This window comes from Fringilla coelebs (genome assembly GCF_963513975.1).
Source record: "Fringilla coelebs genome assembly, chromosome: 10".
Classification (NCBI taxonomy): Eukaryota; Metazoa; Chordata; class Aves; order Passeriformes; family Fringillidae; genus Fringilla; species Fringilla coelebs.
Genome location: NC_140036.1, coordinates 550,650 through 575,520, shown reverse-complemented (window position 1 = coordinate 575,520; position 24,871 = coordinate 550,650). Strand labels below are relative to the sequence as shown.

The window sequence follows — 24,871 nt, the reverse complement described above, 5'->3', positions numbered from 1 at the left end:
AGTGAGAAGGTGACCAAGAGTTGAGAGTTCTCACCCACCCTTCTGCTTTGTGTCTTGTCAAGTTGGGTTTCTCGGGATGCTCTTTCTCTTGTACCAGGACTTTGCAACTGAAAGTAATTCCTGCAAAACTGTCTGAGCCTAGTTAGGCTGACAGTTGAGAACACATTAAAAATATTTTGCAAATTGCCTTTTTATTTCGTTGTCTTAATTGGAGGGATGTCTGCAAGTGTTGGTTTCTCATCAGCACCATACAATGTGTATGTAATTTTTCTTTTATATTTGAATGTTTATTACAAGGATTTTGTTAGTGGCTTTTGAGTGATACTGTTAATACTGGAAGTATGTTAAATAATTTCTCTTTATAGATAAAATGAATTGAATGGATATGAAACACAAACCAAATTAATTAGGCATGATTTCTTCTTTTCTAGTGAATAAACACAAACCCTGGATTGAGACGTCATACCATGGAATCATAACTGAAAACAACGACACTGTGATTTTGGACCCTCCCCTAGTTGCTTTGGATAAAGATGCACCTGTTCCCTTTGCAGGTAGGAATGTACATGAGCAGCAGCATTTGAGCCTGTGGATTGCATTTTGAATTTATTGCCATTTGTAAGGAAGGAATTTCCAGTGTAATTTGAAGGGCACATGTAAAGGTTGTGTCTGAGTACTCAGGACCTGACTGTTCACCCACAGATCCCAAAATGAAGTGTTTCCTACACTGAACTTGTTGTGAGGCAGAACAGAATAAAGAGAATAATATAGAAGGCACCCACTATCAATACATTTTTAATGAAAACACAATAATTACACAATTACGCTTGAATTTGCTTTTATAGAAATTAATCATTGCAATTGCCTGAAGTAATACTACATAATTAATTTTGTTCAGTAGTAACAGCCCCTGCTTTCTCTCTTCCTGTTCTGCTCCCTGGCTATGGACAAAATGTGTGACAAATACTTAAAGTTGCTCAAATCATATCTTACTGTGTAAGCACTTTATAACTGTCGAGACTTTGACAGAAAATTTAATGGAGGTTTTGAACATTTTTGCTCAGGTAACTGTATGATAGATGTATGCCATATACAAGTTTGCATTTATATTAAGTCTCTTTTACCTGACACTTTTGCTGTCCTGAGTTCCTTAAGCAGGATATGGGAATTCTGCATGTAGAGCAAGCTGTCTCTTAAATTCCCTCTTTCATTAAAAGTAGTTTTTGAAGAAAAGAGAGAATAGTAAACCTTGATAACTGCTATGAAGATCTTAAGATGGTGCCGTTGTTAAAAAGATGGTATTGCTTAAGAATCTTCCCCTTTTCTAAGGAAAGGAGCTGGTAAAGGTGAGTGTCCTTGTTCTCAGGGAGTTGTCATGTTCAGGAAGCAGAAGTCCAAGTGCTTGTCCCAAACAGCATTTTACAGCATCCTGAAAGAATTTTTCTCAGTCACTTTTCCCAAAAGCTTACACTGGCATCAGCTCCTACCCTGCCAAGCCAGGGTAGCAGGTGCCCTGCTTCCAAATGGTTTTTATACATTGACCCCCACTTTAATATCAAGATTGTTTGTTGCTCATGGTGCCCAGTGATTCTTGGCTGCATGAAGATCAATTCCTAGGGAAAAGATGCCCTTGTAATTTTTTTCCTCTATCACTGTGGGTGTTCCATCTTAGATTTGGTTCTTTTGCTTGCATTCCCTCAGGATCCTTCCAGGGTTGTTAATCACGTGCTGTTGTCACTGACACTGCAAACTCTGCTGACTGGGAATTTGTTAGCCTAATTATTTTCTTCAGCTTTTACATTGGGAGAATCAACACATTTTTCATTAAATAGTGATTTACATTTTGTGTAGAAAATCGTCCTTTGAAATACTGAACTTACACGGACAGACCGGCTTTTGTGATAAAGGTTACATTCGACAGTAATTTTAATTTAGCTTCTCCATTTATTGATTTGAAGTGTTTATATTGTGAGAAGTATCTACTTCTTACAAGGGTAAATACTTTCTCTGTATTCCCTGATACTAATAGTTTATTTCCTGATAATATTTGCCTCATGATCTGCAGTCGAGGCATAATATTGTAGTACTGATGGAACCCTTCATTCCCTTCAGGGGCCTGCATTCCCTATGTTTTTGGAAAAACCTCCATGCACTTTTTTAAAAAAAACTCCTGTCTCTTTAAATTGTTGGAGGAACTTAAAATTTCTGTTGTAATTTTTGATTTAATATCATGTACTTTTATTTGTTTTCATAATATCATTAATTTACTAAAGGTTTTTATGGAAAATTAAATTTACATCATGTACTTAGTAGGAGAAAACTGAAACAGATACAAGTACAACATTAACAATATTCAGTAGCTGTACATGTAATAGTGTGGTAATGTACATGTAATAGTGTGGAATGTCTTTTATGGCCATATTTTATTTAAAGGTGGAAATTGCAGTTATATAATATATCAGTCTTCAAGTGTAATAGAGAATCAGAGCTCCAACAGTTCCTTTATCATCAGCCTGTTAATATTTTCAGTGTTTTGTGCAACTGTTGGAGAAGAAAAAAATTCTAGTGCTTGGAAAGTTCTCCATGTTTGGTTGGTTGGTTGTTTTTGTAATGGGCCCATATTCAAGAATATATCAGGGCAGTTTCTTATCTGTGCTGAAATGTCTGCTAAGATCTCCTTAAGCAAACTCTATGTGAATTCTTCCTCTGCAGCAACCCCTGCAATAGTGTACAGGCAGGTGGTTGGCTCTTCCATCAGGATTTGTGTTACCTTCTAAAAATAAACTTTTTTTCAATAGTACCAGTGTGCATTTGACTTAAAAACCACACACACAGGAGCTATTGACAAAAGATCCCCTCCAACAAACCAAAACAAACCCCAAATCTCAAACCAAACAAAAAAAAGTCAACAACCCAACCGTGCCATGTAGCCATTCACTGCAGGTGGGCAGGAGTTGTGCAGGACAGACCTGAGCCAGGACAGAGGGCACAGGGCCAGTTCCCCCTCAGGCTGGTGTTCCCAGGGCACCCCTGTACACAGACATGGCTGGATGGTATCAGAGCTGTGAAATCTTCCTGCTCTTCTCAGTGCCTTCCCTTTGAAGTGCTGATCTTCCTTCAGTGACAGGCTTAGGGAAATGTCCAGGATTTCCCACTGTGACAGGTCATGGTAGGGGAAACACCTATTTATTGAACACATTTATCTAACTTACACTTACTGATTCCATATTTATGTGTTGTTAGTGAGGGTGTAATTCTTTTGGACATGTGCTTAACTTAGTCCTTGTGTTTGCACCACGCTCCTTGCTGCTTGCCCTGGTGCACAGGTAGTTCATGCATTTCGTATTTTTCACCTGGGCAAATAATTTTTCACCAGATAACTATGTTGTTACTAAGAAGAACACTTAACTGTTATTAGGCATTTGCTATTTAGTGATTCTCATCTGCCCTTAGTGCTTTGATATGCTTTCTGTACCCATTCCTATGATCTCCTTTTTTAGTTTAAATGTTACTTGTGGCACAGGCCTACTCCAAACTGCAAATGGTGTTTTGCTTTTCACTTATGGAAACTTTTACTTTTTTCCTAATACCTCTCTGCTTTTTTTCATCACCATGCCTACTAAGGTAAGTCTGTCAGCCCCTTCTAGGAGTGCACACATTATGGTGCAAGTCAAACCTGAGTGGTTACAGGAGAAAATTACTGTAATCTGCACTTTTTTTCACCTCTATCTAATGTTAAACATCAAGGGTGATGACAGGAGAAAAAGGAGTCCTCTGTGCAGTTACGTTCCTGACAAGTCTGTGTTTCCAGGAATGACTAAGGAGAGACTAACAGGACTAAATGTGCCTGTGAAAATGCTGGCTGTCAAATGTGATCAGCATTTTTCATAACTGGAGCATGAAGACTTTCACAAGATTGCAATGAATGGCTTTTTGTGTCTCTTTATCTAATGAATTTATTGTGAATAATTCAAGTATATGTAAAGTCCTGGTTCTTAAAATTATCATGGTATACGCATACCTCACTTTCTCTTTTTTTATGTAATTGTATTTTTTGTCTCCTAGTTTGGAAGGAAAGCTTGAAAATACCAGTATAAGCTTGTAAGTGTGAGAAGTTTCAGGATCAGCAGTTGTCCATATTTCAGTTTTTCAAGTCCTGGACCAAAAAGGATTTTCACAGACTGGTGTTGAAATACAACTGACCTTTAAAATAACTAAACTCACCATAGCATCCTGGAGTCTTTTGCAGGGTATCAGAGACATTCCCTGACCGTCCTCCCCTCCCCTTGGCCAAAAAATACCCCCCAAAAAATGAACCCCTAGAAAACCCACAAAGAAATTGTAACAGTTCAGGCTTAGGGGTAGTTTGGCTAGAAGCAAGGTGGGATCTACTGAATCAGTTTGTCAGGATTCTGTCCCTCACAAAATGCTGTGAGATGGTGGATGGCTTTTGGAAGAGACATCTAGCTGCATTCCAACAGCAATGCTGTGCCAAAACAGATCTGAAAGGAACTTCAGGATGTCGTCAGTCCATGCTCCTGCCCAAGGCAGGCCCCTTGTCCTTCCTGAGGAACAGTTTTGTCCTCATCTTGCAGATCTGGAGTAGCAGAGATGCAACAGCTTCCCTGGGCTATCTACTGCACACTTCTCCATGTTCCTGGTTTTTCATGAAGCTTGGTCTGAACTTTCTGTACAGTGGTTTTATCCATTTGTTTTAGTCCTATCCACAAGGCAGAGCAGATCATTCCCGCTCTTTTTGGGCAGAAGCCTTTTATGTTACTCCCTAAAAGCACTGTGAGCATCCTAAACGGGGGAGGTTTCTGCTGCTTGTGGTGTTTTCTGAAGCAGAAAAAGCAGGAGGTAACATTTAGGCCAGCGAGGTGACGGATGTTCCTTCTCACCCTGAAGAGAAGAGCCAAACTTGTAACTGTTCCCCCATTTCTGGGCTGATAAAGTCACATTTGAGTGCCTTGTGTCCCAGCAAGGCTGAGCTGGGTAATGGTAGCAGGGTGAGCTGGGCCCATTACATCTTTTATGGTCTTGATAAATTTATAGAGAGTCTTTCTTAGCAAGATGTGAAGTCTGGCTCCCCCCAGAGCAGTAATGTGTGTCTCAGAAGCAGTTCCAGTTCACACCTCCTGGGCAGATGGAGTCCCAGTCTCTGACTGTGTTTTGGCTGTGCTAAAAGCACTGTAAAGAATAAGGAGACAACAAAACCAGCCAGGAAGGATGCCTAAATATTCACTAAACTGCAAGAATGCAACCACAGACTCTCCAAATCTTCTTTGTTATTTTAGCAGCTCAGAGGAGTGTGTATTCCCAGCTACACCACAGCAAATCCAGCACTTGTCAGCCCACTTACACCCAGGGACTGAACACAAAATCCCATTTCTCTGTTTCAGACTGTGAAGCTGTCCAGCCTCCTTGTTGTTTGTTTGTTTGTATTGAAAAGCAGTGGCATTAATAACAGCAACCATCCTTTTAGTACAAGATTGAAAGTACAGAAGTTATTCTAAAATTGTCATTCTGAATATTATCATTTCTACTCACTGTCAGCCAGACTTAGAACACGAGTCAGGTTAGGATGCCCAGAATTCATTGGTGTTAAATATTTCTCTGTGAAAATGAGGCATGATCAAAAATATGATGTGCAGGCAAAGCCATGGAGTGTTGCAGTTGTTTATAACAATTTTTAATGATTTTTAATTTCTGGCTTTGAAGCTTACATTTATTACTGTAGCTTAATTAATTAGGACTTTAGCCTTCAAAGGCAAATACCCAATCTCTTCACAGTGAGCCTAATCTAAGGTAAAATAAAAGATTGGTAATAGCACAATTAATTCTGGGGATGCTGTTTTTGACTTAAGGGGTGCTGCTTATCATCCAGTAAAGTTAAGAGTGATAAACATGCTCGGGTTTCAGATTTAGAATGCACTAAAAAAGCAGTCACTCTCAGAGTGACCTCTGCCAGTCCCTGAAGCTCAGAGAGGGCTTTGAGGGCTTTTAAGTTTGGTTATTTTCTGTGATTGCTTTTCCTAGTCATTTTTACAGCTGTGAAATAGCAGTAGGTGACATCAGTGTGTCCAAAGAAGGCTAAAGGGTCATGGGTTCAGGCTGTTCTGATGGAGCTTTTAGTGGCTGCTGAGGGGTCTTCACTGCAGGAGGAAGGGGCTAGGGAGAAAATGAAAATTACATGCTTGGTTGGGAGGAAATGCAAGTTCCTCCTGACAGAAAAAATAAATAATGAATGGGAACATTGAGATACTTCGTTACACCTAAATATGCTAAATTACTTGGAGCTAGAAAGAAGCAAGGAAAATAACCAAGGAATTCCAGTCTGATGAGATCCACTGGGAGTTTTAAAACTACTTACAGAAAATAGGGATTTGAGATACATTTGAACTGGGTTTGAGTAGTTTTCTTTATGTACAAGACTTGATCTTTAGAAAAATGTGGCAGGATATTACAGGGGATTGCAACCCCAACAGGGACAGAATGGGTCATTTTATAGTCCTGATGTGTACTAAATAACCATTTAAGTAAAAAATTGTTAAGTTAAAACCGATTGTCACTGAAGGTGCCAGGAAAATAGTGAGAGTTTTTCAACTTTTGGGCTATTCAGAACACAAGAGAGAAACCTGAGTGGGGAGTATAGGAATTGCTAAGAACATAGGTCCAAAAATTTCTTGCTGTTGTTATGCTCTGAGGATGAATGTAGATTTTGTGTCACACTCTCTGAAACTAATGAAGCCTTGCTGTATGAGAGCCATTGCAATGTGCCTGATTCTGCAGCTGAAACATGAAGTAATTTATTTCAATGAACTATAAATCCTTTTATTTTCAACAAAATATTTTAAAAGCTGCAGAAAGTATTTATTTTGTTGAGGTACTATTTTGACAATTTTTTTTTTTTCTGCAATGAAACATTTTAGTGTGAATTAGGATGTAACTTGTTTTTGAGATGTAATTTTGGCTGTGGGGTGAAGTGTGGTTTCTACACTTTTTAGACATTCTCTAATATCAGAGGCGGTTCCTCAAGGATTTCAGATTCTGAACCCACAGGAAGGACAGCATAGGAAACTCATCTTTTTGGGGGTAAAAAAGGATGAGGACTAGTTATCTTCTTATGGTTTGAGTTACACAAGGAGGGTTACCTGAACAGGCTCATATATTAAAAGACGTGTGAGCAGCTGAAAAATGTAAAACTGCTCTAGTTATCCCTCATCATTAAGATTGCAGTGGAAATCATAACTGCTTAACTTATTAAAATTTCAGGTAGAAATAAATGTTTTCTAACATGTATTGATATAAATGGAATTCTTTCAAATAACTCTGCTAGCAAGCATAACTCCAATGAAAATTTATGGTGAGCCAGTTGAAGCAAAGAAGAATGATACCCTGGGACATTTTCTCTTCTTGTGCAGTTTGATTCTCTTCATTATTTGATATTCAAGAAGTAGTAAACTTGAGCTGCTCACTTCTCCTCTCCAGTGTGTGTGAACCTGAGAATTCAAAATCTGCACCCATCTTTACTTCCAGTGCTGCAATAACAGGAGCGACCCTCAGAGGGGGGGCTGAAGGAACAGAGTGAGGTCTCAAAGGAAGGAACAAGCTGAGTCAAATAATGGAAATTCCACTCTAATTACTTTCTTCACACTTTCATTCCATCTGTGGTCCACCCATTAATTCAATTACATCTCTCTCCTTTACATAAATCACTTCCTTTTATTGTGTGAGTTCCTGTGTTGTCATGTTCCTAGGTGAATGATGATGAACACCAAAAAGGATTGCTTGTAAAAGCATGCAGCATTCTTTATACAGACCTAGAAAAATAATTTCTAATTCCAGGAAGTGTTAGTAATGCAACAAAGGGAGTGGGAGTATTCACCACTTAAAAGTTTACTGCAACAAAATTGGCACTGCAGGATTCCAGCTTGCTTTAAAAATAAAACCAAAAGGCTTTAAAATGTGTTCCTCAGAATGGAACTACTTGCGTTAGTGTAAAGCAGCAGGGACAAGCCTCTTGCTTGTAATGGTTTCTAAATATTAAAAACATTTTAAAAGAACAGCCTGAATAGGTAATTATTTATTCTTTAGAGCTCCTTTTGCTTATTGGTCAACAATTATCTTGTAGAAAGGATTAGAGCCCCCATCTTTCTTTAAACCTGCTTCTTTCCACTCAGCTGAAAAAAAAATTTTTTTCTGGACAAGAACAAACACTCCCAATAGTCTGAAACTGCTGTTGATCCCTTTTCTTGCTAGGGCCACCTAAAAAATGCATGTGATGCTACTTTTATGAAGCAAGAAGGGGAAGGAGAATATAAAGAATTCAAACTCTGGACAGGTGGTTTAGGTCATTGATTTTCTGCTCAATTCTCCTGTTTCTGGCTGTGTGAAATGCATCCAACCAATTTGTTCTCCTGGCATGTGGTTTCCTCCACTGTCCTTTTTTTCTGTGTGTTTAGATTATAAAAAAACCTCTCCCAAGTGCTTTTATCTCAGTGACTGCAGAGCACTGAGCACCTCTGAGTGCAGCCCCAGCACAAGGAGGATTTGCTGTTCTCAGCTGTTTTCTGTTCCATCACCATTTATGGTACAGGTGTGTTTACAGGGGATGTGACAGTGCCACCAGACTGGCACATAGCAATTTTGTTCAGAAACAACCTCTCCCTTTATAAATTAAGCTTCTGTATTAAATGGACCAAGTTTTTACATTATTTTAAATGTTGTCAGATGTCAGGGTGACTCTTGTTTCTCAAACTGAAAGGCAGTGTAGAAAGGACAGTGGAGGCAATATTAGATTTTTTCTGTTTGTTGCCTCCATCGTAGGGGTGGTGAACATAAACATAGTAGAGTGCAGAATATTTGAGAAAGAAATCTATAATTTGTGTTAGAATTTTGCAGTATCACACAATCTGCCAGTCCCAGGCTCGACAGAGACTCTGCTCCTGCCCTGGTGGCAAACACTGAAGCTGCCCAGCTAATCAGTTCAGTTAAGGAGGACATGCTGGGCTGGTCAAGGGATGGAAAATGGGCACCCAGTCCCATCCACACAGCTCCAGTCATGCCCTGGGTGCTGTCATCCTCTCCTTGGAGAGCTGTGAGGTGCCACTCTGGGATTCTTGCCCTGTGCCTCCCCCCCAGTGCCTTGTGTCAGTCTCAAGGGTTTCATTGATTTGTTTGTCACCCCATCCCACAGCCCTGAGCCTGGACATTCTGTGCTTAGTGAAAACACAGGAGGGCACAAACAGACAAATATTGGTAGGTATGAAGTACAGACAGATGTGTATAGGCATTCATGATCCCAAACTTCTCTGGTGTAACAGCAGCTTTTGGACACAATTAGCCACACAAACACTTGCCGTACACTGAGTTTGTAATAAAGTATTTCACATCATAGGTCAGTTTCCCTCACTGAAAGCACTGTCTCTTATGTGAAAATATTATACAAAGATTGAGAGAAAAAAAGCTAGTTCCTGGAAGTGATTGGTTTTTAGTGACTTCATGGACTGTGACTCCAGTTAGCTGGTGTGCAGTTACCATGGTGATATAAACAGACTGCAAAAGAAACCTACATTGCCTTTAAAAATGTAATTTTAAAATTTCTGATTTTTTTTGTTTCCTTTTTAAAAATCATGATGAAAATCATAACTTACTTGCCCTTTAGATAAAGCTTAAAAGAACAGAAAAATAATTCGGGTTAACAAGGGAGAGCAATTGCCAGCCTGTTATAGGAATCCATCTCCATAAAAAACTGTATTTAAATTTAACTGATTTTCTTTAAATATATTTAGTTAATTAAATTTAAATTTAGTTCAAGTGTTTAAAATTTACATATTCCTGTCAGATGACAAAGAAATTTAAGTAACTGTGATTCTATGGCAGTGGATATGGTAACCACAACATGTCAGGCCTAGTGTGTTTTGTTGTAGCTAGAAAGTTTTCAAGTCAAGTGGGTCCCTTTTTAACCAGCTGCTCAAAAAATTTCTGAAAGGCTCATTGGTACTTGATTGATTTGTTAGTGCCTGTGACAGATTTAATGGATATTTCTGACAAGACTTCTGTTCCTTACTGCTGCCTGCCTTGGAGAGCTTCCAGGTGTGCTAATGAAAAAAAGTCATGAATGAAGGCAGAACAGTGAGCGTTGTATTTGGCGTGGCAGCCAGAGGACAGAAATGAAATTTAGCGCTGTAATTATTAGGTGTGCTAGAATTGAAAGGATGACAGCAATTTAACATCAGCTTTCAGATGCTTTTGGACTAGAATACATTATTTAGGACAACAAAGTTTCCACATCCCCCCTAGCAGCTGCCCTGGAGCTGGGAGCTGTTTCTGCATGGCCTCTTCTCCCAGGGCTTCACTAAAACTGGGCAAAGGGCAAAATCCTGCAGCTCTGTTGGCTCAAATGGATGTTTGCCCACCTCTGCCTCACTGCCATCCTTGTGTGCGGGAGCTGCCTGCTAGAGCAGCAGCATGAGAGGCAGCGGGAATCATGTGCAATGAAATAGAAATCATGTGCAATAAAAAGCCCCATACACTTTGTATAAAATTTTTGATTAAAAAGTGTTTCCTTGAATGGAATTTGCCCCAGCTGTTGCCATCTGTCAGTTTTTCGGTGCCCTTTAGAATCACAGTAGTGTTGATTTCAGTCCGTCTCTCCGGGGTGCTGCTGTAGGATGTGTTACATATGGCAGAGGATTAGCGGCACCGCAGGAGCCACGGGCTGCTGCTGTGGGGCTGAGCTGATGGACTGAAAACAAAGCAGCCCTTTGCTTTAATCTGCAAGATTGAAGTGGCAGGCCCTGCCTACTGTTTACTGCAAAGTGCTTTCCGATGCTGCACGTGAAAGCACAGCAGAGAAATCACAGCTTCTCCAGTCCCCGCGTAATTCATTTGTCTGGTGTGGTTTTACATACAGGGAAAAGTTAATTTGGTCAGAACTTACCAATGACTGTGGCTTTATTGAGCAGAATTATATATATATATGAAAAAATCCCCCCTTGAGCTGATTGATTTTTAAGTTTTTTATTTCAGTATCATGTTATCTTCATAGAAGAGAGGGAATGAACGCTCAGGAGCAAACACTTCCACGTGTGCCTGTCCTGATGCTGTGACTGCAGGTGTAGAGGTGGTGGCCTGACTTCCTGAGAGGTGAAAAAGAAACAAAAAGGACAGTTTTTCAGACAGCAAGAGAATTTTTGGAGTAAAAAAATTCAAAATAAATAATTCTGAAAATGTATTTATTGTGTTTAAATGTATTAAATAAACCCTTTATTTAGAAAGCCATAGACCATCCTAAAACACGTTGTTAATTCTTTTGCCCCGTGTTAAGCTCCCTCAGCATATGGAGGTTTGCTGAGGTTTGAAATAACACTGGAGGAGGGGCATGAGATAAACAGGAGCCACAGGCTGGGTACATTTTGGGGTTTTCAGCATCACTTTCTTGAAGGACAGCACTGTCATGATGCAGCTAAGGTAGTGCTTAAATTTGCATTGCTATTAAACTTAATCTGAATTTTCAGTAACATTTTGCCCACAGAGCAATTTCTGTATGAATTGGTCTGTGATCCAGAATAAGGGACTGAATTACAGCTACTTTGCTTAAATAACATACATTGTTTAAAATAACATACAACTTCCTAGAAGTTTTTTATGATTGCTGTACTGAAGATGAAGTTAGTCCCTATACTCAGCCTTGAAACTGACTCTTAATTGTAGAAGATACTGACTTATCTTCAGATTGCAAGTTTAAATCATATATAAATAACATCAAATATTTGTTAGTTCATTCTGGGATACTTTTATTATGAAAATGGGGGAATTTTAACTCTGTTCCTGTGATAAAGATGTAAAAATCCAAACATCAGAAGAGAAGTGAATGTAGATTTAAAACATAAAAGTTTGGCTTTGAATGAAAAAAAAGAAAGCTGAATCCTTGTTTCCTAAAACTAATGAGAAGTAATTTAAGGTGCTGAAATAAGCAACTGAAAAAAGCAGATGTTGGCTTATAATTAACTTTTGAGATTGATAAATCAGTAGATAAGCTCTAGGAAACAAAAGCCTGAATACACTGAAGGAGAGACACGCTGAGCATTCCAGGTAGTTCTGTGATTGCTAAAGTCATAGTATTTATTCTGAGTTTGTATTCATCTCGAGAAATGTTCAGCCTCAACAGTATTTTGCATATGAAGAAGGAACTGCTATCTTTCACTATGATTTATTGAGAACTCTGTTGGGTTTGTGATACTGCACTGTGGTTTTCTGCTTTCTGGGTGCACCAGAGCTGCTCTTGTTGAGCTGGCTCTTTAGTTGCCTCTTGAGTAAAACCAGGCTTTTTAGGAGGTTTGCACTGGTCAGAATCGATCGATTTCTTTATCTGGACACCAAAATAACTACTTATCACTCTTCAGGAGGGTGCACAGAGCACAAAACTAGGGCATAGAAATTAATATTTCAGTGTTCTGCACTTAAGCCACTACGTGCTCTGCTGAAAAGACTGTGTTTTGCTGATGACAATGGAAACCACTGAGAAAAGGAGGGAAAGAGAGGAGTGTTCCCTTTGTTCCATTAGTTGTCAGCAAATAGTGAATTGGCTGAGGCTGTGATCTGATAGCTGGTGTTTCCACCTCACCTGGCAGCCAGTTTTCCCACACACTCAGTTTATTTTATTCTTATTTAAGAATAATAAATTCGTATAATTTCTTCTTTGAGCCAGGGCATGTATCTGTAATTGTTCTTTAGAAGGAATTAGAGCCCAGAGGACTTCAGAAATCAGAATTTAATTCTTTCATCTGACACAGATTTTAGGCAGTCAGTTAAGTGCCCAGGTTGATTACCATTCATCACTGGATGTCCATCAACATCAGTGAACATCACTGGAGGAATCTGTTGAAATAAATGGCTGATATTAATATAATTGCTGTACAACCCTGGTGACTGTAATGTGTACAGTACTTACTCTTTCATATTCCAACATTCATCTGAACAACTTCTGCCTTGCATTTCCTTTGGTTTGGAAAGGTGGCTTCTCCCATTTTCCAAAAGCATGGCCCTGTCCAAACTGGTCAAAGTACATGGATGTGTATATTCATCTCCTTGAAGGAAAGATTCTTAGCAACTTAAAACCCTCAGAGAGATTTGTTTTATTTACAGTGGACATTCAAAAGACGTAGGTCAGTCCTGAGAGGGAGCTGTTTGCCTCTCATGGCTTATTGCAAATTCTTTAATTGTCTCACTTGATAAACATTTAATTTTAGATTTCTTGCCATTTTGTTTATCACAGTCTGTACTTCAAATAGAACTTAAAGACAAAATTCTCATGCGCTTTTGTCTCTTAAATTATTCCAGATAATCAGTGCATTAGGTCAAGAAAATGCAAACTGCAGTGCTGGGCCTGAGCCCTTCCTGCAGGGGCAAGAGAGTTCTCAGCTATTCATTATTTGTGCACTTCAACAGAGATGCCCAAGAGATTATACACACAGGCTCTGTCTATCTCTCTCTGCTTCTCAGTGGTCTTAATCACAGGCAATGGAAATACAGTTTTAATTTATCTGTAGGCTTTTCAAGTTAAATGGAAGTTGCCTTTTTTGCCGTGCCACAAATAAATATGTGTGTCTGGTTCCTGTCTCCTATTTCTCCTGCCACACAGTGCTGCAATTGTCCCAGGAGTTCTGATCTAATAATGATCTCATTGCTGACACATTAGCACCTTTGGCTTGTGCTGACACACATCTGAAGAGGGTGACTTGTGTCAGGGCTGCACCTATTGCTGGCTTCTGCTTTCTGCTGCTTCCTTCTTCTGAATGTTTTTCAGAAGGGAAAAATAAAAAGCTTTTCATTAAGACACTCTATTTATTCTTGGCATTGGAGTAGTCCAGATGCCATTTGTGCACTTAATAGATTAGTGCTGGTTTATTAAGAAAATGGACAGCATCAGTTTGAAATCAGTCAGATTTTCATCTACAAGGAGTTATCACTGCTCTGCTAAGACTGAAGGCAACATGAGTCTGGGCACACACGGGTCTGGCTCAACAATTATTTTTTTCATTTACTCTCCCTTTTAATCAGGAAAGTAGCTTTGTTTTAAAAAACCCTTTTGAAGGTATTTGTGATAGTCAGAAAATTATTTAATGGCTTCATATTTACTGTATGATTGACAAGTTTAGGCTACATTCTGTGATGTCAGTGAATCCTTTATTTTTTCAGAGACAAGCATAGGAAATATGAATTTTAAAATTTATTCTTGGTAATAGATCTGATTGCTTGAAAGAGTGGACAGCTGCAATAGCTCAGTTCTGGGGCTAATTAAATAACATCTCTTGGTTTCCAATGGGAGGCAACAGCTTCCCTGATCAATAAAACAGTTTTCATGTTTTAGACACTAATGAGGAAAACCCGATAATGATAAAATATGTCAGTGTTCATTTTTGGCCTGTGTGAACTGTGTGACACAAAATAGTGCTATTTGGGGAACACCAACCATCCACCTGCTACAGAGAAATAGGAAAAGCCAAGAATTCCATCTGAGCCAAAATTCCCAACCACCTTCCCTCCCTCTCTGATTTTCTTGGAATAGCACTGCATCTTTTATTTCATGATTATGGCCATGTTATTGCAGCAAATAAATGACTGTTAGATCTGCAAATATCAAAAGTGTAATGGATTTAAAATTATACATACAGAATTAAATATTAAAGAGCTGTTTGAACCCACTGCTCGGTTAATGATGACTCAAGTCCTGGATCTACTTTTCATTTCTTTCAATGAAATGCTGACAGCAGTTCCTTGGCTTTTTTCCCAGTCTCCCCAGTAAAAATGCTATAATTCTAATGCATACCCTTCCTGTGCTCAGCAAATAAGGACTAACCTTCCTGATGGACCTTATCTTCCTAATTTCTAGCCCTTGAAGAATTGAAAAATTGACTATCAAACAAAATCCAGTTACCTATAAAGTAAAATGAATCAACTGCTGCAGAAAAACAGCCAATCTTTATCATTGCCAGGAGACCAGAATCTTCAGCGTGGCTGAAAATGAACAAAAGTAACAGAGAAAGAGGAACAACCACTCTTCCCCCCACCCCCATTCCCCCACTCTGTGTTTTCTTCTCATGACTAATTACTAATTCTGAGTGTGCAACCATCTGCTGCAGCCAGCAGTAATACCCAGTAAAGTCTGTGCTGGGATTTGCAGCAGGATGAGTGGCAACTGCACGGCACGGCAGTCTTGGGCACTGTAAATGAAATAGTTCTCCTGGTTTGGAAGGTCACTGTTCACTACAAACTAGTGTTTAAGTGCTTGGCTCGGCGCTCTGGAGCACACAGGGACAGAGCTCCCTGCTCTCCCAAAGACTCAACTTGTACAAGAAGTTCATTTGTACATCAGAGTCCTCCAAGACACTTGGGCCTGAAGTTTGCAGAAGGGGTAGAGGCTCCTCCCTGCTGCTAAATATTTACCCCACATGTTGAGGAATTGCTTTGGGTAGAAGCTCAAGACTACAGTACCAAATTACCTAAGGGAATCAGAACAAATACTTATTCCAAGTTATGAAAAGTGGGGAGGAACAGGAGAAGGAGGTATAGAACAGGTGTTTTCCCAGGGTTTTGAAGGGGGGGCGGGTAGTGAAACTTCTGGATTTTCTTTTCTTTACAAATATCTTCTTGTAGACCTATTGAGCCAGCTGTGAGGGATTACTCAGGAGTCCAGTAGTCCTTTACATGTATCCTGGGATGCTTCTGTGGGAGTTTGACTCATGTTAGGCAATCAGTAGCTGTAAATTTAAGAAGCACATCTCCATTACATCCCTGAAGAAACTGTGTTTTCACAGTGGAAATGCCATGCCTGTGCTGGTTCTTTCTCTTGGATTCTTCTTGGTGCTGAAACCAACTGTAATGATGTTTGATGGCTTTGTTGTTGGTGGTGATGATCCTTCTACCAATCCAAAAGGAAGTGATTTTGGAAGTGCTGTCCCTCCCAGCTCTCAGGCTGGGAGCCCCCTTACTCCCTGGGTGGGGAAGACCAGCAGGATTGCACTGGAGAGCAGCAATAACTCAGTGCAGGGAGGGGAATTGTCCCAAGGGAGGATTCTAAGCATCATCAGAGGAAAGTGCAGCAGCCTCTGCATATGGGCAGCTGCTGCTTTGTGTTTCTCCTCTGTTTCAACTCTTAAAGGGGTGCACCGTTCTCTTTTAGGATGAAAAGTTCCCTGAGTTCCTCATACCATATTTTTTAATTTCCTTAAGCAGTCCTGTGAACTTGGATGTGTATATGTAATGTCCAGGGCACTTCCCATTCCTCTCATGCTTCAAATAACCTATTTCTATTAGCTATTGTATCATTTCTGCCTGAGCATAAAACCACTTATTTGGTTTGTAATGTTCTTTATCTCCATTAGTTTTCATAAGTATAAAATATTTCCTCAAGCATTATGAAAAGATTAAAATTCAATTTGATTGCTGAATTATGCATGGTTTTCAATTTGGCAATACTCTAAGAATTTTTTGTTTCCCAGCTTTTTCATTTTATGAGAAAATATCTACTATCAAATGTATTTTTAATAGATATTTCCTGGTATTAGATGACACAGTTGACATTTAATCCATTCTACGAAGATGTCTAAATATTTAATTTTACAATTCATAGCGGCCAATCTTTTTGATAAATGGAATGCTTCCATTTATGGCTACGATTTGGGGGGAGCAAGCATATAAACAAAATTACTTCCAGAGGGGAAGAAAATCAGTTCAGTTAATTATTTTACTTAACTGTGCATGGCAATATCTATCAAGCTGCCAACATAGGAAAATAACCATCAGCAGAATAAACCCTGAAAAGCACTAATCAAAATTCAGCATGATTAGCATTCTTAATTTAAATAAGGAGTAGGATCCTGCAGATACCCCGTGCTTCTGGAAATAAGTGAATAATGGATAATAATAAAAGCCTTAAAACAGAAGAGAAACTTAAAACAGTCAGAGTTTCCCTCTACCATGTTTTATCTTTTAGTGTCTGAATTGAAATTACGGACATTTTATATTTCTACTTCATTGTAGTCTTGGTCTTTCTTTTCTAAATATTCATGTAGATATATAAATGAATGTTCAGAACACATTGGAATCACTTTGCTGGAATCAAAAAATACCAAAGCTTAAGATGCTGATTTCCTTGCTCTTATTCTTAGATCTTCATAGTTCTTTACCTGGAGACCTTTCAGGGGTTAGCAAGGTAAGGTTCCTTATTTCTTGAAAGGTACCAAGAAGAATTCTTTAAATATACTGCTTTTCTTTTTCTTTTGGTTTAAAGTGACATTTGCACACAGCCAATAAACTTTTTACCTTCATATAATCTTATGTAATCTTATCTTGACCTTCTCAGGCATGCAGAGAATCAAATGAATTTCACTTACTTGAACTTGGTTCTCTAGGTACTCTCAGCGTTAGCTCTTTATATACCTATTTGCTTAAAATGCTTCCAGGAATTATTAGTGTTTAAATGTGTGTATTCATTCTTGCTATAAATTGACAGAGCAAATTTTATTGACTTTATTGGTTCATAATTTTAGCTTTATGTATGGAATGTGTGAAGCAATACAGATGGATTTACAACTAAACACATTCATCTTCATGAAATGTGTAGCTGAGGTCCTTAACTCTAGGATATTTCTGAACATTCACATAAATGCTTTCATTAAGTAATCAATAGCATTGAGTGTTTTTACATAAACCATATGGATGAGAGATGTCAAAAAGTAATAGGGATTATAAATCCACTTTGTCAGTTCTCAGAGTGCCTCAATACAAAATAAAGGTATATAACTGCGTATCTGTTTAAGACCTGATAGCTGTAATATTAATACATTCTAGACATGTTTTAGTAATGCAGAAATAATTTTTTGGTTATTGAGTTTAGTTAGAAACCTGCAGGTTTTGACCCACTATTGGCAAATTCACATCATACCTAATAAAAATACTTTTAATCAGTCAACTCCTTTATACTTATACAAAAATAATTTTTCCCTTTTGTATTAAATAAAGGTTTCCTTTTGTAATTGTTTTGTTGTCTAAAGGTCTAAAACATTGAATTAAAATGTTTAGTGTTGTAATTCAATCAAAAATATTCTGGTTGCAAAGGGTTTCAGAGCTGGCCACAAATGAGCAGGTCGCAAAATAATAGTTACAGTAATCTGTGAAAATGGTACTTTGTTGTTATTGGAAAATAAAATCTAATTCCAAATTTTATACCGTTCTTTCAGAGTTAATGTTTTTCCAACAGCTGCATAAATTAGGAATTGCTCAGCTCCTTAAGTTATGAGCAAAAGCCAGCCCATAAAAATCCTCCCTTAAACTTGTCTCTGAAATGAATTTGTGGGAGTGGAAAAGTAATGAAGTCAAAAGCAGGCGAGAGGATTGTGATCAGGATTGTTGTGTTGTTGTTATCACAAGGTTTTATTGATGAATACATCTTCCCACAGACAGTTCTGGGAGTGCAGTGAATTGTTCACAGGATAAAATGCTCGCCAGAAGTGGCGAAGGTTGTCCTTTGTTGTGCATGTCCTTGGTGGCACTTGGCTGAAATACCAACGTGTCCAAAGAAAACAGATTCCAGCATGCTCGTGTTTGGCATCAGGGAAACCTTTTCATAAAGACAAGCAAATAGAACCAATCAAGAATTCCTGATTCCACCAATCTCATTTAATTACCAGAACTTTAATTGAGAGGAGTGTACAGAACACGACCTGGAGGTGCAAGTATCCCGTTGAAATTCCCACTGGACTTGAATCTCAGGGATAACTTTGCTCCTTCTGGACATACAGCTCTTGTCTAACTTTCATATGCCTGAAAATTAACTCTGATTTCAAGAGTTGAGATCATAAGTTATCAAATACCTCTATGGCTCCTCACGCTGACCACTGTTTCCACTGGCTGAACCTTCCTTGGCCCCATCCTTGTCTTTTATTAGATGATCTTAGGCCAAGAAAAAGTCCCTTGGCTGCTGTTCAAAGGGGCTTTAAATGAATTAAATGTGGCTTGGCTTGTAGGATCAAATCTTCTCACTTTTGACTCTCTCCAAATAATTTTTACAAAGAAGATAATACATGAAAAGACTACTTTTAATAATTGGATTTTACATCTGTTATACCTTTCCTTGTGTGTTGTAAGCATGGGGATTCCTGACTTCTTGCTATGCCCATTATTTATTTGCAGCTCATTTCTGTGTACATCCACAGCATCATGCTACACTGTAGGAAGCATGGGCAGAGATCCCAAGGAGGGACCTTAGAAGGAATTTGGGTTATTTGATCTTTTGAAGAGAGGACTGTCCTTCTCTGCTTGTCAGGACTAAAACAGAAAGTAGTACTTTGAAATTACAGCAAGAGAACTTCTGATCCATTGCTATTTATTTTTATTTTCTTAGATCCTGTGGTGTGCTAACAATCATGAACTATTAGACTAGTGGAGTTTGGCATTTCTATCATTAGAAACTTTTAAATAGGTGTTGAAAAAGGTTTGGGTTAAAAATATATTGGCTTAGAGATACAGTTGGAGTAAATAGTCCCCTATTACCCCTTTCAGCCAGCTTCTGGTTATTTTATGAAGGATTTTAAATGCACCCTGTTAAAGGGTTAAAAGCATATGGCAGGGAGTCTCCAGTGTGGTGTCAAGCAATGCAGTTTCCATGACAAGAACAGAAATAGCAGTTTGAAGTCTCGCTGTTTTAACAAGTTTTTTTCATGGAAAATGTTGTCAGTACATCACAAGAATATAAATACTTTATCCTTCTCTCAGTTTTGTTTCCAGTTTCCCTGATAACACAAAGCATTAAGAAAGACTGGATATTTTAACATCTAATTGATTGTCCTTAAGACAGATAATATTCTTCTGGTTTAGAAGTTTATAAAATGTCGTTCATGTCTCCACCTACACTGTTTTTCTCTGGTGGATAATCTAATTTTAATGTAACTGTCTTCTGTTTTGTTTGTTGTGTTGGTCCTGTTTTGTCATTCTGTAAGAGGAGCTGTTAATCTGTCTTTTTGAGGAGCCCATGTTTTGAAGACAAACTGCCCAGAATACTTTAGCCAAATAGAAATGTAAATAGGAAAGAAAAGCCACCTCAGTATTTTCTTTGCAACTTAAAAGTTAAAATCTCTTAACCTGCATAAGCATATTCAGTAACACAGTACACACCTTGAATATTAAGTTTTGTCTAGGCTTTCCAAAAGTAAATATTGTGCTTACAGTTATTTTGCTGTTAATTCCCTGATACTGAAACTGTGGCTGGTGAGTGCTCTGTACGCAAGGGAAAGCCCAGGTATGCCCCCAGATTCTTGACTGTGACTGAGATACAGTTTTCTCTGGTAGCTTTGGGTCCTTCTCAGGTATAGTCAGATAAATCTGTTGAGGTCTTTGCAGATGAGAAAGGTCTGGAGTTTATCAGTATTCAGAAAGAGGCTTCAGGCAGTAGAAATCTTGGGCATGATGTGCTCTTAGTGCCTTGTGTGACTGAGCACATCAACTTCACTGGGCTTATTTTTCAAGTGTCAGAATCTTTAAATGTCTATTTTTAGGTCTTCCAGAGTGAGAACACCTTGGTATCCCGTTTCAAAGGTGTTGTATTTGCTGCTGGGTCTCCACACATTGTTTAGGATGAGTTTTTTCTGAGGGGCAGAATGATAGCTGTCTGCCAAAGGAGGCACTGGGTTACAGCACTGGATGTGAGCACTTCAGCTTGACAAGTCAATTCATGATTGGCATTTATTCTGCAAAGCTTTTTTTTTCTTTTTCTTTTTGCGCAATAAAGAATGATGCTCCATGTAAAGGCTAGAATTTCTGCCAATGCAAAAAGCTCTGACATCAGGGCATCTGTATTCTGATTTACTCTTACATTTTCTCTCCTAATTTGAGCAGGGATTGTAGTACAGGTATCTCTTGCCCTGGTGACCAATGTGTCCATCATTTGATGACAAAATGGATTGCATTTGCAACTCCTGCTCTGAGAAGTAGAATTTTCAGGAAATGAGAGAGTGGGTAGGGTGGTGCGGGAAATGTCCAGCCATACATACATGGAAATTTTGATCTCTCTCTGCAGTATCAGTTTGCATTTCAATCAGCTCTTTTGAAAACTGGTAGTTGTTGAGGGCTGAGGGTTTGTTTTTTCAAGACACAAACTGATTTTTTGTGTGTTTTTGAAAATCTCTGTGCTGCAAAGAGGAGGATGATTCCTTCTGAGTATGTGCTGAGACTTGGTGAGGAACAGAGCAAGGTTCAAACAGATCCTGCCAGAATCACAAGTGGTTACCCTGCAGGATTCAAGGAGTAATAAGACAAAAGACTATAGGCTCTGTGACAGGGATGTTGTCCTTAGGATGGTAATTAGTACCTGGCAGTTTTGTAATTTCTCACATTTATCTAGACTTGAGAGAATGGGATTTGCATTACTGCCTTTGATTAGAAGAAGTTTCTGAATTATACGTTGTGTTTACTTTAGGCATGCTTCCCTCAGAGCCAGACCACGTGTACGTGGAGGTGGCTGACAGAAGAGGAGAAATGCACAGGGAGTGATGAGCAAGGGCTGGCTGGATGTTGCACTGAGCTGCTGTTGGAAGGCAGACACTGAGCAATTACAGAGCTAATGCAGTATGGTGAGAAACTGAGTCCTTCTGAGAACAGGGCTCAGTGTAGGGCATGCAGAGGGAGCGCAGCAGGGAATTGATGGTGCCGTGAGAAGCCCTGTAAACCACTCCACAAGGCACAAACTTTCAGGGTCAGATCCAGGTTCAGAACCCAGCCAGGATATTTCCTGACCTTTCCAGTGGCTGTAGCTAAGTATCACAGTCTCAGGTTTCGTTCGTGTGACTTTAATAGGTGTGCTTTATTCAAACATGTAATTACCTCTTAACTGTAGCTAAAGTAACTTCCTATGAATAGATTTAAATAATTCCTTTCATAATGTTCTATTTTCTATTCTTTTATGTTGTCTTATACTTTAGATATGTTTTTGGCTAACCTTTACAGATTTTCCTAACTCTTCCTAAAATTAATTGATACTAGTTGGGGAGTTGATTAGATTTTCATTATGATGATGCAAGTGTCTAATCTTTCTGACAGCTGTTAGCCAACCCAGTTGCTTGTAAATTATAATGCATTAGAAATCCCTGGCTCAGAAACTTTTACATATTTTATACAAGGGAAAAAAAGAGCAGCATTTCTTCTGCATATAGTAAAGAGCAAGGCTACTTTCCCCTGGGGGCTCCCACTTACATGATAGTGCTTGGCTGAATATTCATATCTGATTTAGTAAATAGGTGGATGATAGCAATCAGGATGCTGCCTGCTTGAGTAATGAGATTCTGATGACTACCAGCTCCCTGATGAGAAATGTTCAGAACTATTAAGTGCTGTAAGATTCATGACATGGGAAGAGTGGAGTGAGCCCTTTGTACTTAAAATTTGTAGTAATTGTTTTTCACTGATTTTTTTTTTTTATTCCAATAAATAAAGTGTATTTGCTTTGTCTGTAGTTGTGCAGTTTTTAAATTTCAGAGTTTAAGGATTGGCTTTTTGTGTTCTTATCATTGGTAATAGGGTTTGTGTATGGATGCAGTGGGATCATGGCAAGGGTGTTTGGCCTTGGCCAGCCCTGCAGCAGATCCACAGGCATCCACACATCCACACATCACAGCAGCTTCAGCAGTTCCACACCTTCCCTGAGATTTTTGTTTCTCCTAGTGACCTTTCTGCAGAGCATGGGTACATTTGTATCAACATTTCCACAGAGGCATACTTTCCAGTGTTACCAAAATTAAATATTTGATTCTCTGCAGTCAGCACTAGTGCTTGATTTAGCTGTTTCCTTCTTGATCAAAGCTGTTTATTCAATGAATACCCAGTTTTAAAATACCTTTTTAAAGAATAAATGGCAGAGATTGTGATTGTTATATATTCTGTTTATCTATAATTTATCATTAGGATGACGTATTGTAACAACTATTGAGATCTAATCCTTTATAATCTAGTTTTAGGCTTGCCACTGAATATTTTACTACATTCTTCATATCTGCTAACCAAATATTTTAATATCACATCTCTTGAATGTCAAGATCCTCCTTAATTTGCTAGACACTCTGTAAGAATAGAAACAAGCTAAGTGAGAAAGTCCACTTGTGGAAAAAATGTTGGCATGATAATTCTGTTTAAATAATAACTTTTGTCATTAAAATTATTTCATGCTTCCTAATTTGCTGGAATAGAGAGCTTAATGTGGTCTTATGAGGAACAGCTATTGTTTACAAGGACTGTCAGCTGCTTTTATGAATTTTTGAAGCCTTGCTGATATGGGAGCAGATGAGTTCAGTGGGGTTTAATTAATTTGGAAAAAGTATTAAATTCCTTTTTATGAGATCATTAAATTAATATGAGTATTTAATTCATTTTAAATTCAAAACTTAATAAAAATACAAGTGAGAAGACTGATGGATTCTGCCATATTTTTAGACTTCATGACTTTACATTAGGCTGGGCAGTGGACACTGAATGATAGAATACTTGAAATTAAAGCAGAAGAAAGAATGAACTACTCTGCTTTAGAAAAATTAGGCATATCAGCCTTTCTTTATTTAGTGGAGACATTTTAGAGTCCCAGAAATAAGTTGCATCACTGGACTGCTCACAGCTTTTGGGGCTCCTGCACTGGCATCTTGTTGTTTAGGTGAGAGATTTCTGTGTGACCTCAGCAAAATATTGTCCTGTGCTGCAGGAGGAGGAAGAGAAACACTTCTGGGTTCTTTTCCCAGGGCTCTGCTAAACATCACCATGGGTACAACTCTAAATCTGCTGTAGTCTGGTGCTGGAGACATGAGCTGCAGTTAGTAACCAGGTGCTTTCCAGCCTGTCAGATGTTCCTGTACACAATCAAACTTCTTGGGCAGAGCTATCAGTTTGTGCTTCAGAGAAACAAAGAACCAGAACACAGCATCCTCATGCCAATGGCAATGGCTCTGCCTGGATGCCCTCTCCTTTTTGTGGAGACAAAATTATCTTTAAATAAAGCCACTGAAAAACTCTCCAACTGCTCACACTTTCAGTGTTCTTTAATCTGTGTTACTGAATGAATATTCCTTTATTATCAGCAAAATCAAGGGATGAAGACCAAACACATGCAATATGATATTCAGGGATAAAAGTTTTCTGTATCCCACCTAAAGTCCATGGCAGGAGACTTGAAGCTATTGGCTGGTTCAGCTCAGAAGCATTACAGGAGATTTTTCCTCACTGGAACATCTTTCAGAAAAGCTTCTGCTGGCAATGCCCTGTAGCATTTGAGAGACTCAGAGACTTCACTCTTTAGTCTAACTTGTCTGCTTTTCCTGTCCTATTTTGAATTGAATACAGAGTCAACCCTGTAAAACCCTGTAAAAACCCCTGTAAAAATAAAGAAAACTGGACTTGCTGACTGCAAGTCTTGAGTAGCTCAGCTTATTTTCTGTCTGAATTCTGGTTTTTAGTGTGTAGCCTTTAAGGACACTGTCCTATTTCCAGTCAGTTTTATCACCATACTAATATTGTCAATTATCACCTGTCATAATTTTTCTAATGTAACATTTGGAGCTCACTAAAACACAGACAGTGTTTCATACATTTTCTTACAGGCTTTGACATGGCCTATTAGCCTAAAATTTTCATGATAAATCATCTGCCTGATATTGTTATTATACTCCTTCCCCTTCTCTTATGATTTCTAATACTAAAACTGCCAGTAGAGAATAGAGAAAGGCAAAGAAATTGTGCTTCTGGAATGAAAGATTGTAAATTGTAGATGCAGCTGAAAGATAAAAGAGAAAATAAATTTGATTGGAGGAAAAAATCAAGCAGAAAATAG

The 24,871-nt window shown here is 38.6% G+C and overlaps 1 protein-coding gene across 1 annotated transcript in view; it reads left to right on the top strand.

The window, feature by feature from the left end:
* The window catches only part of CLSTN2 (calsyntenin 2), a gene marked incomplete at both ends in the record, with an annotated part of 337,070 nt that overhangs the window by 136,199 nt on the left and 176,000 nt on the right, over window positions 1-24,871 (top strand). The window contains one exon of the mRNA XM_084212187.1: window positions 432-554. Coding sequence (XP_084068313.1) covers window positions 432-554 — 123 coding nt within the window. The remainder of the gene's footprint in view (window positions 1-431; window positions 555-24,871) is intronic.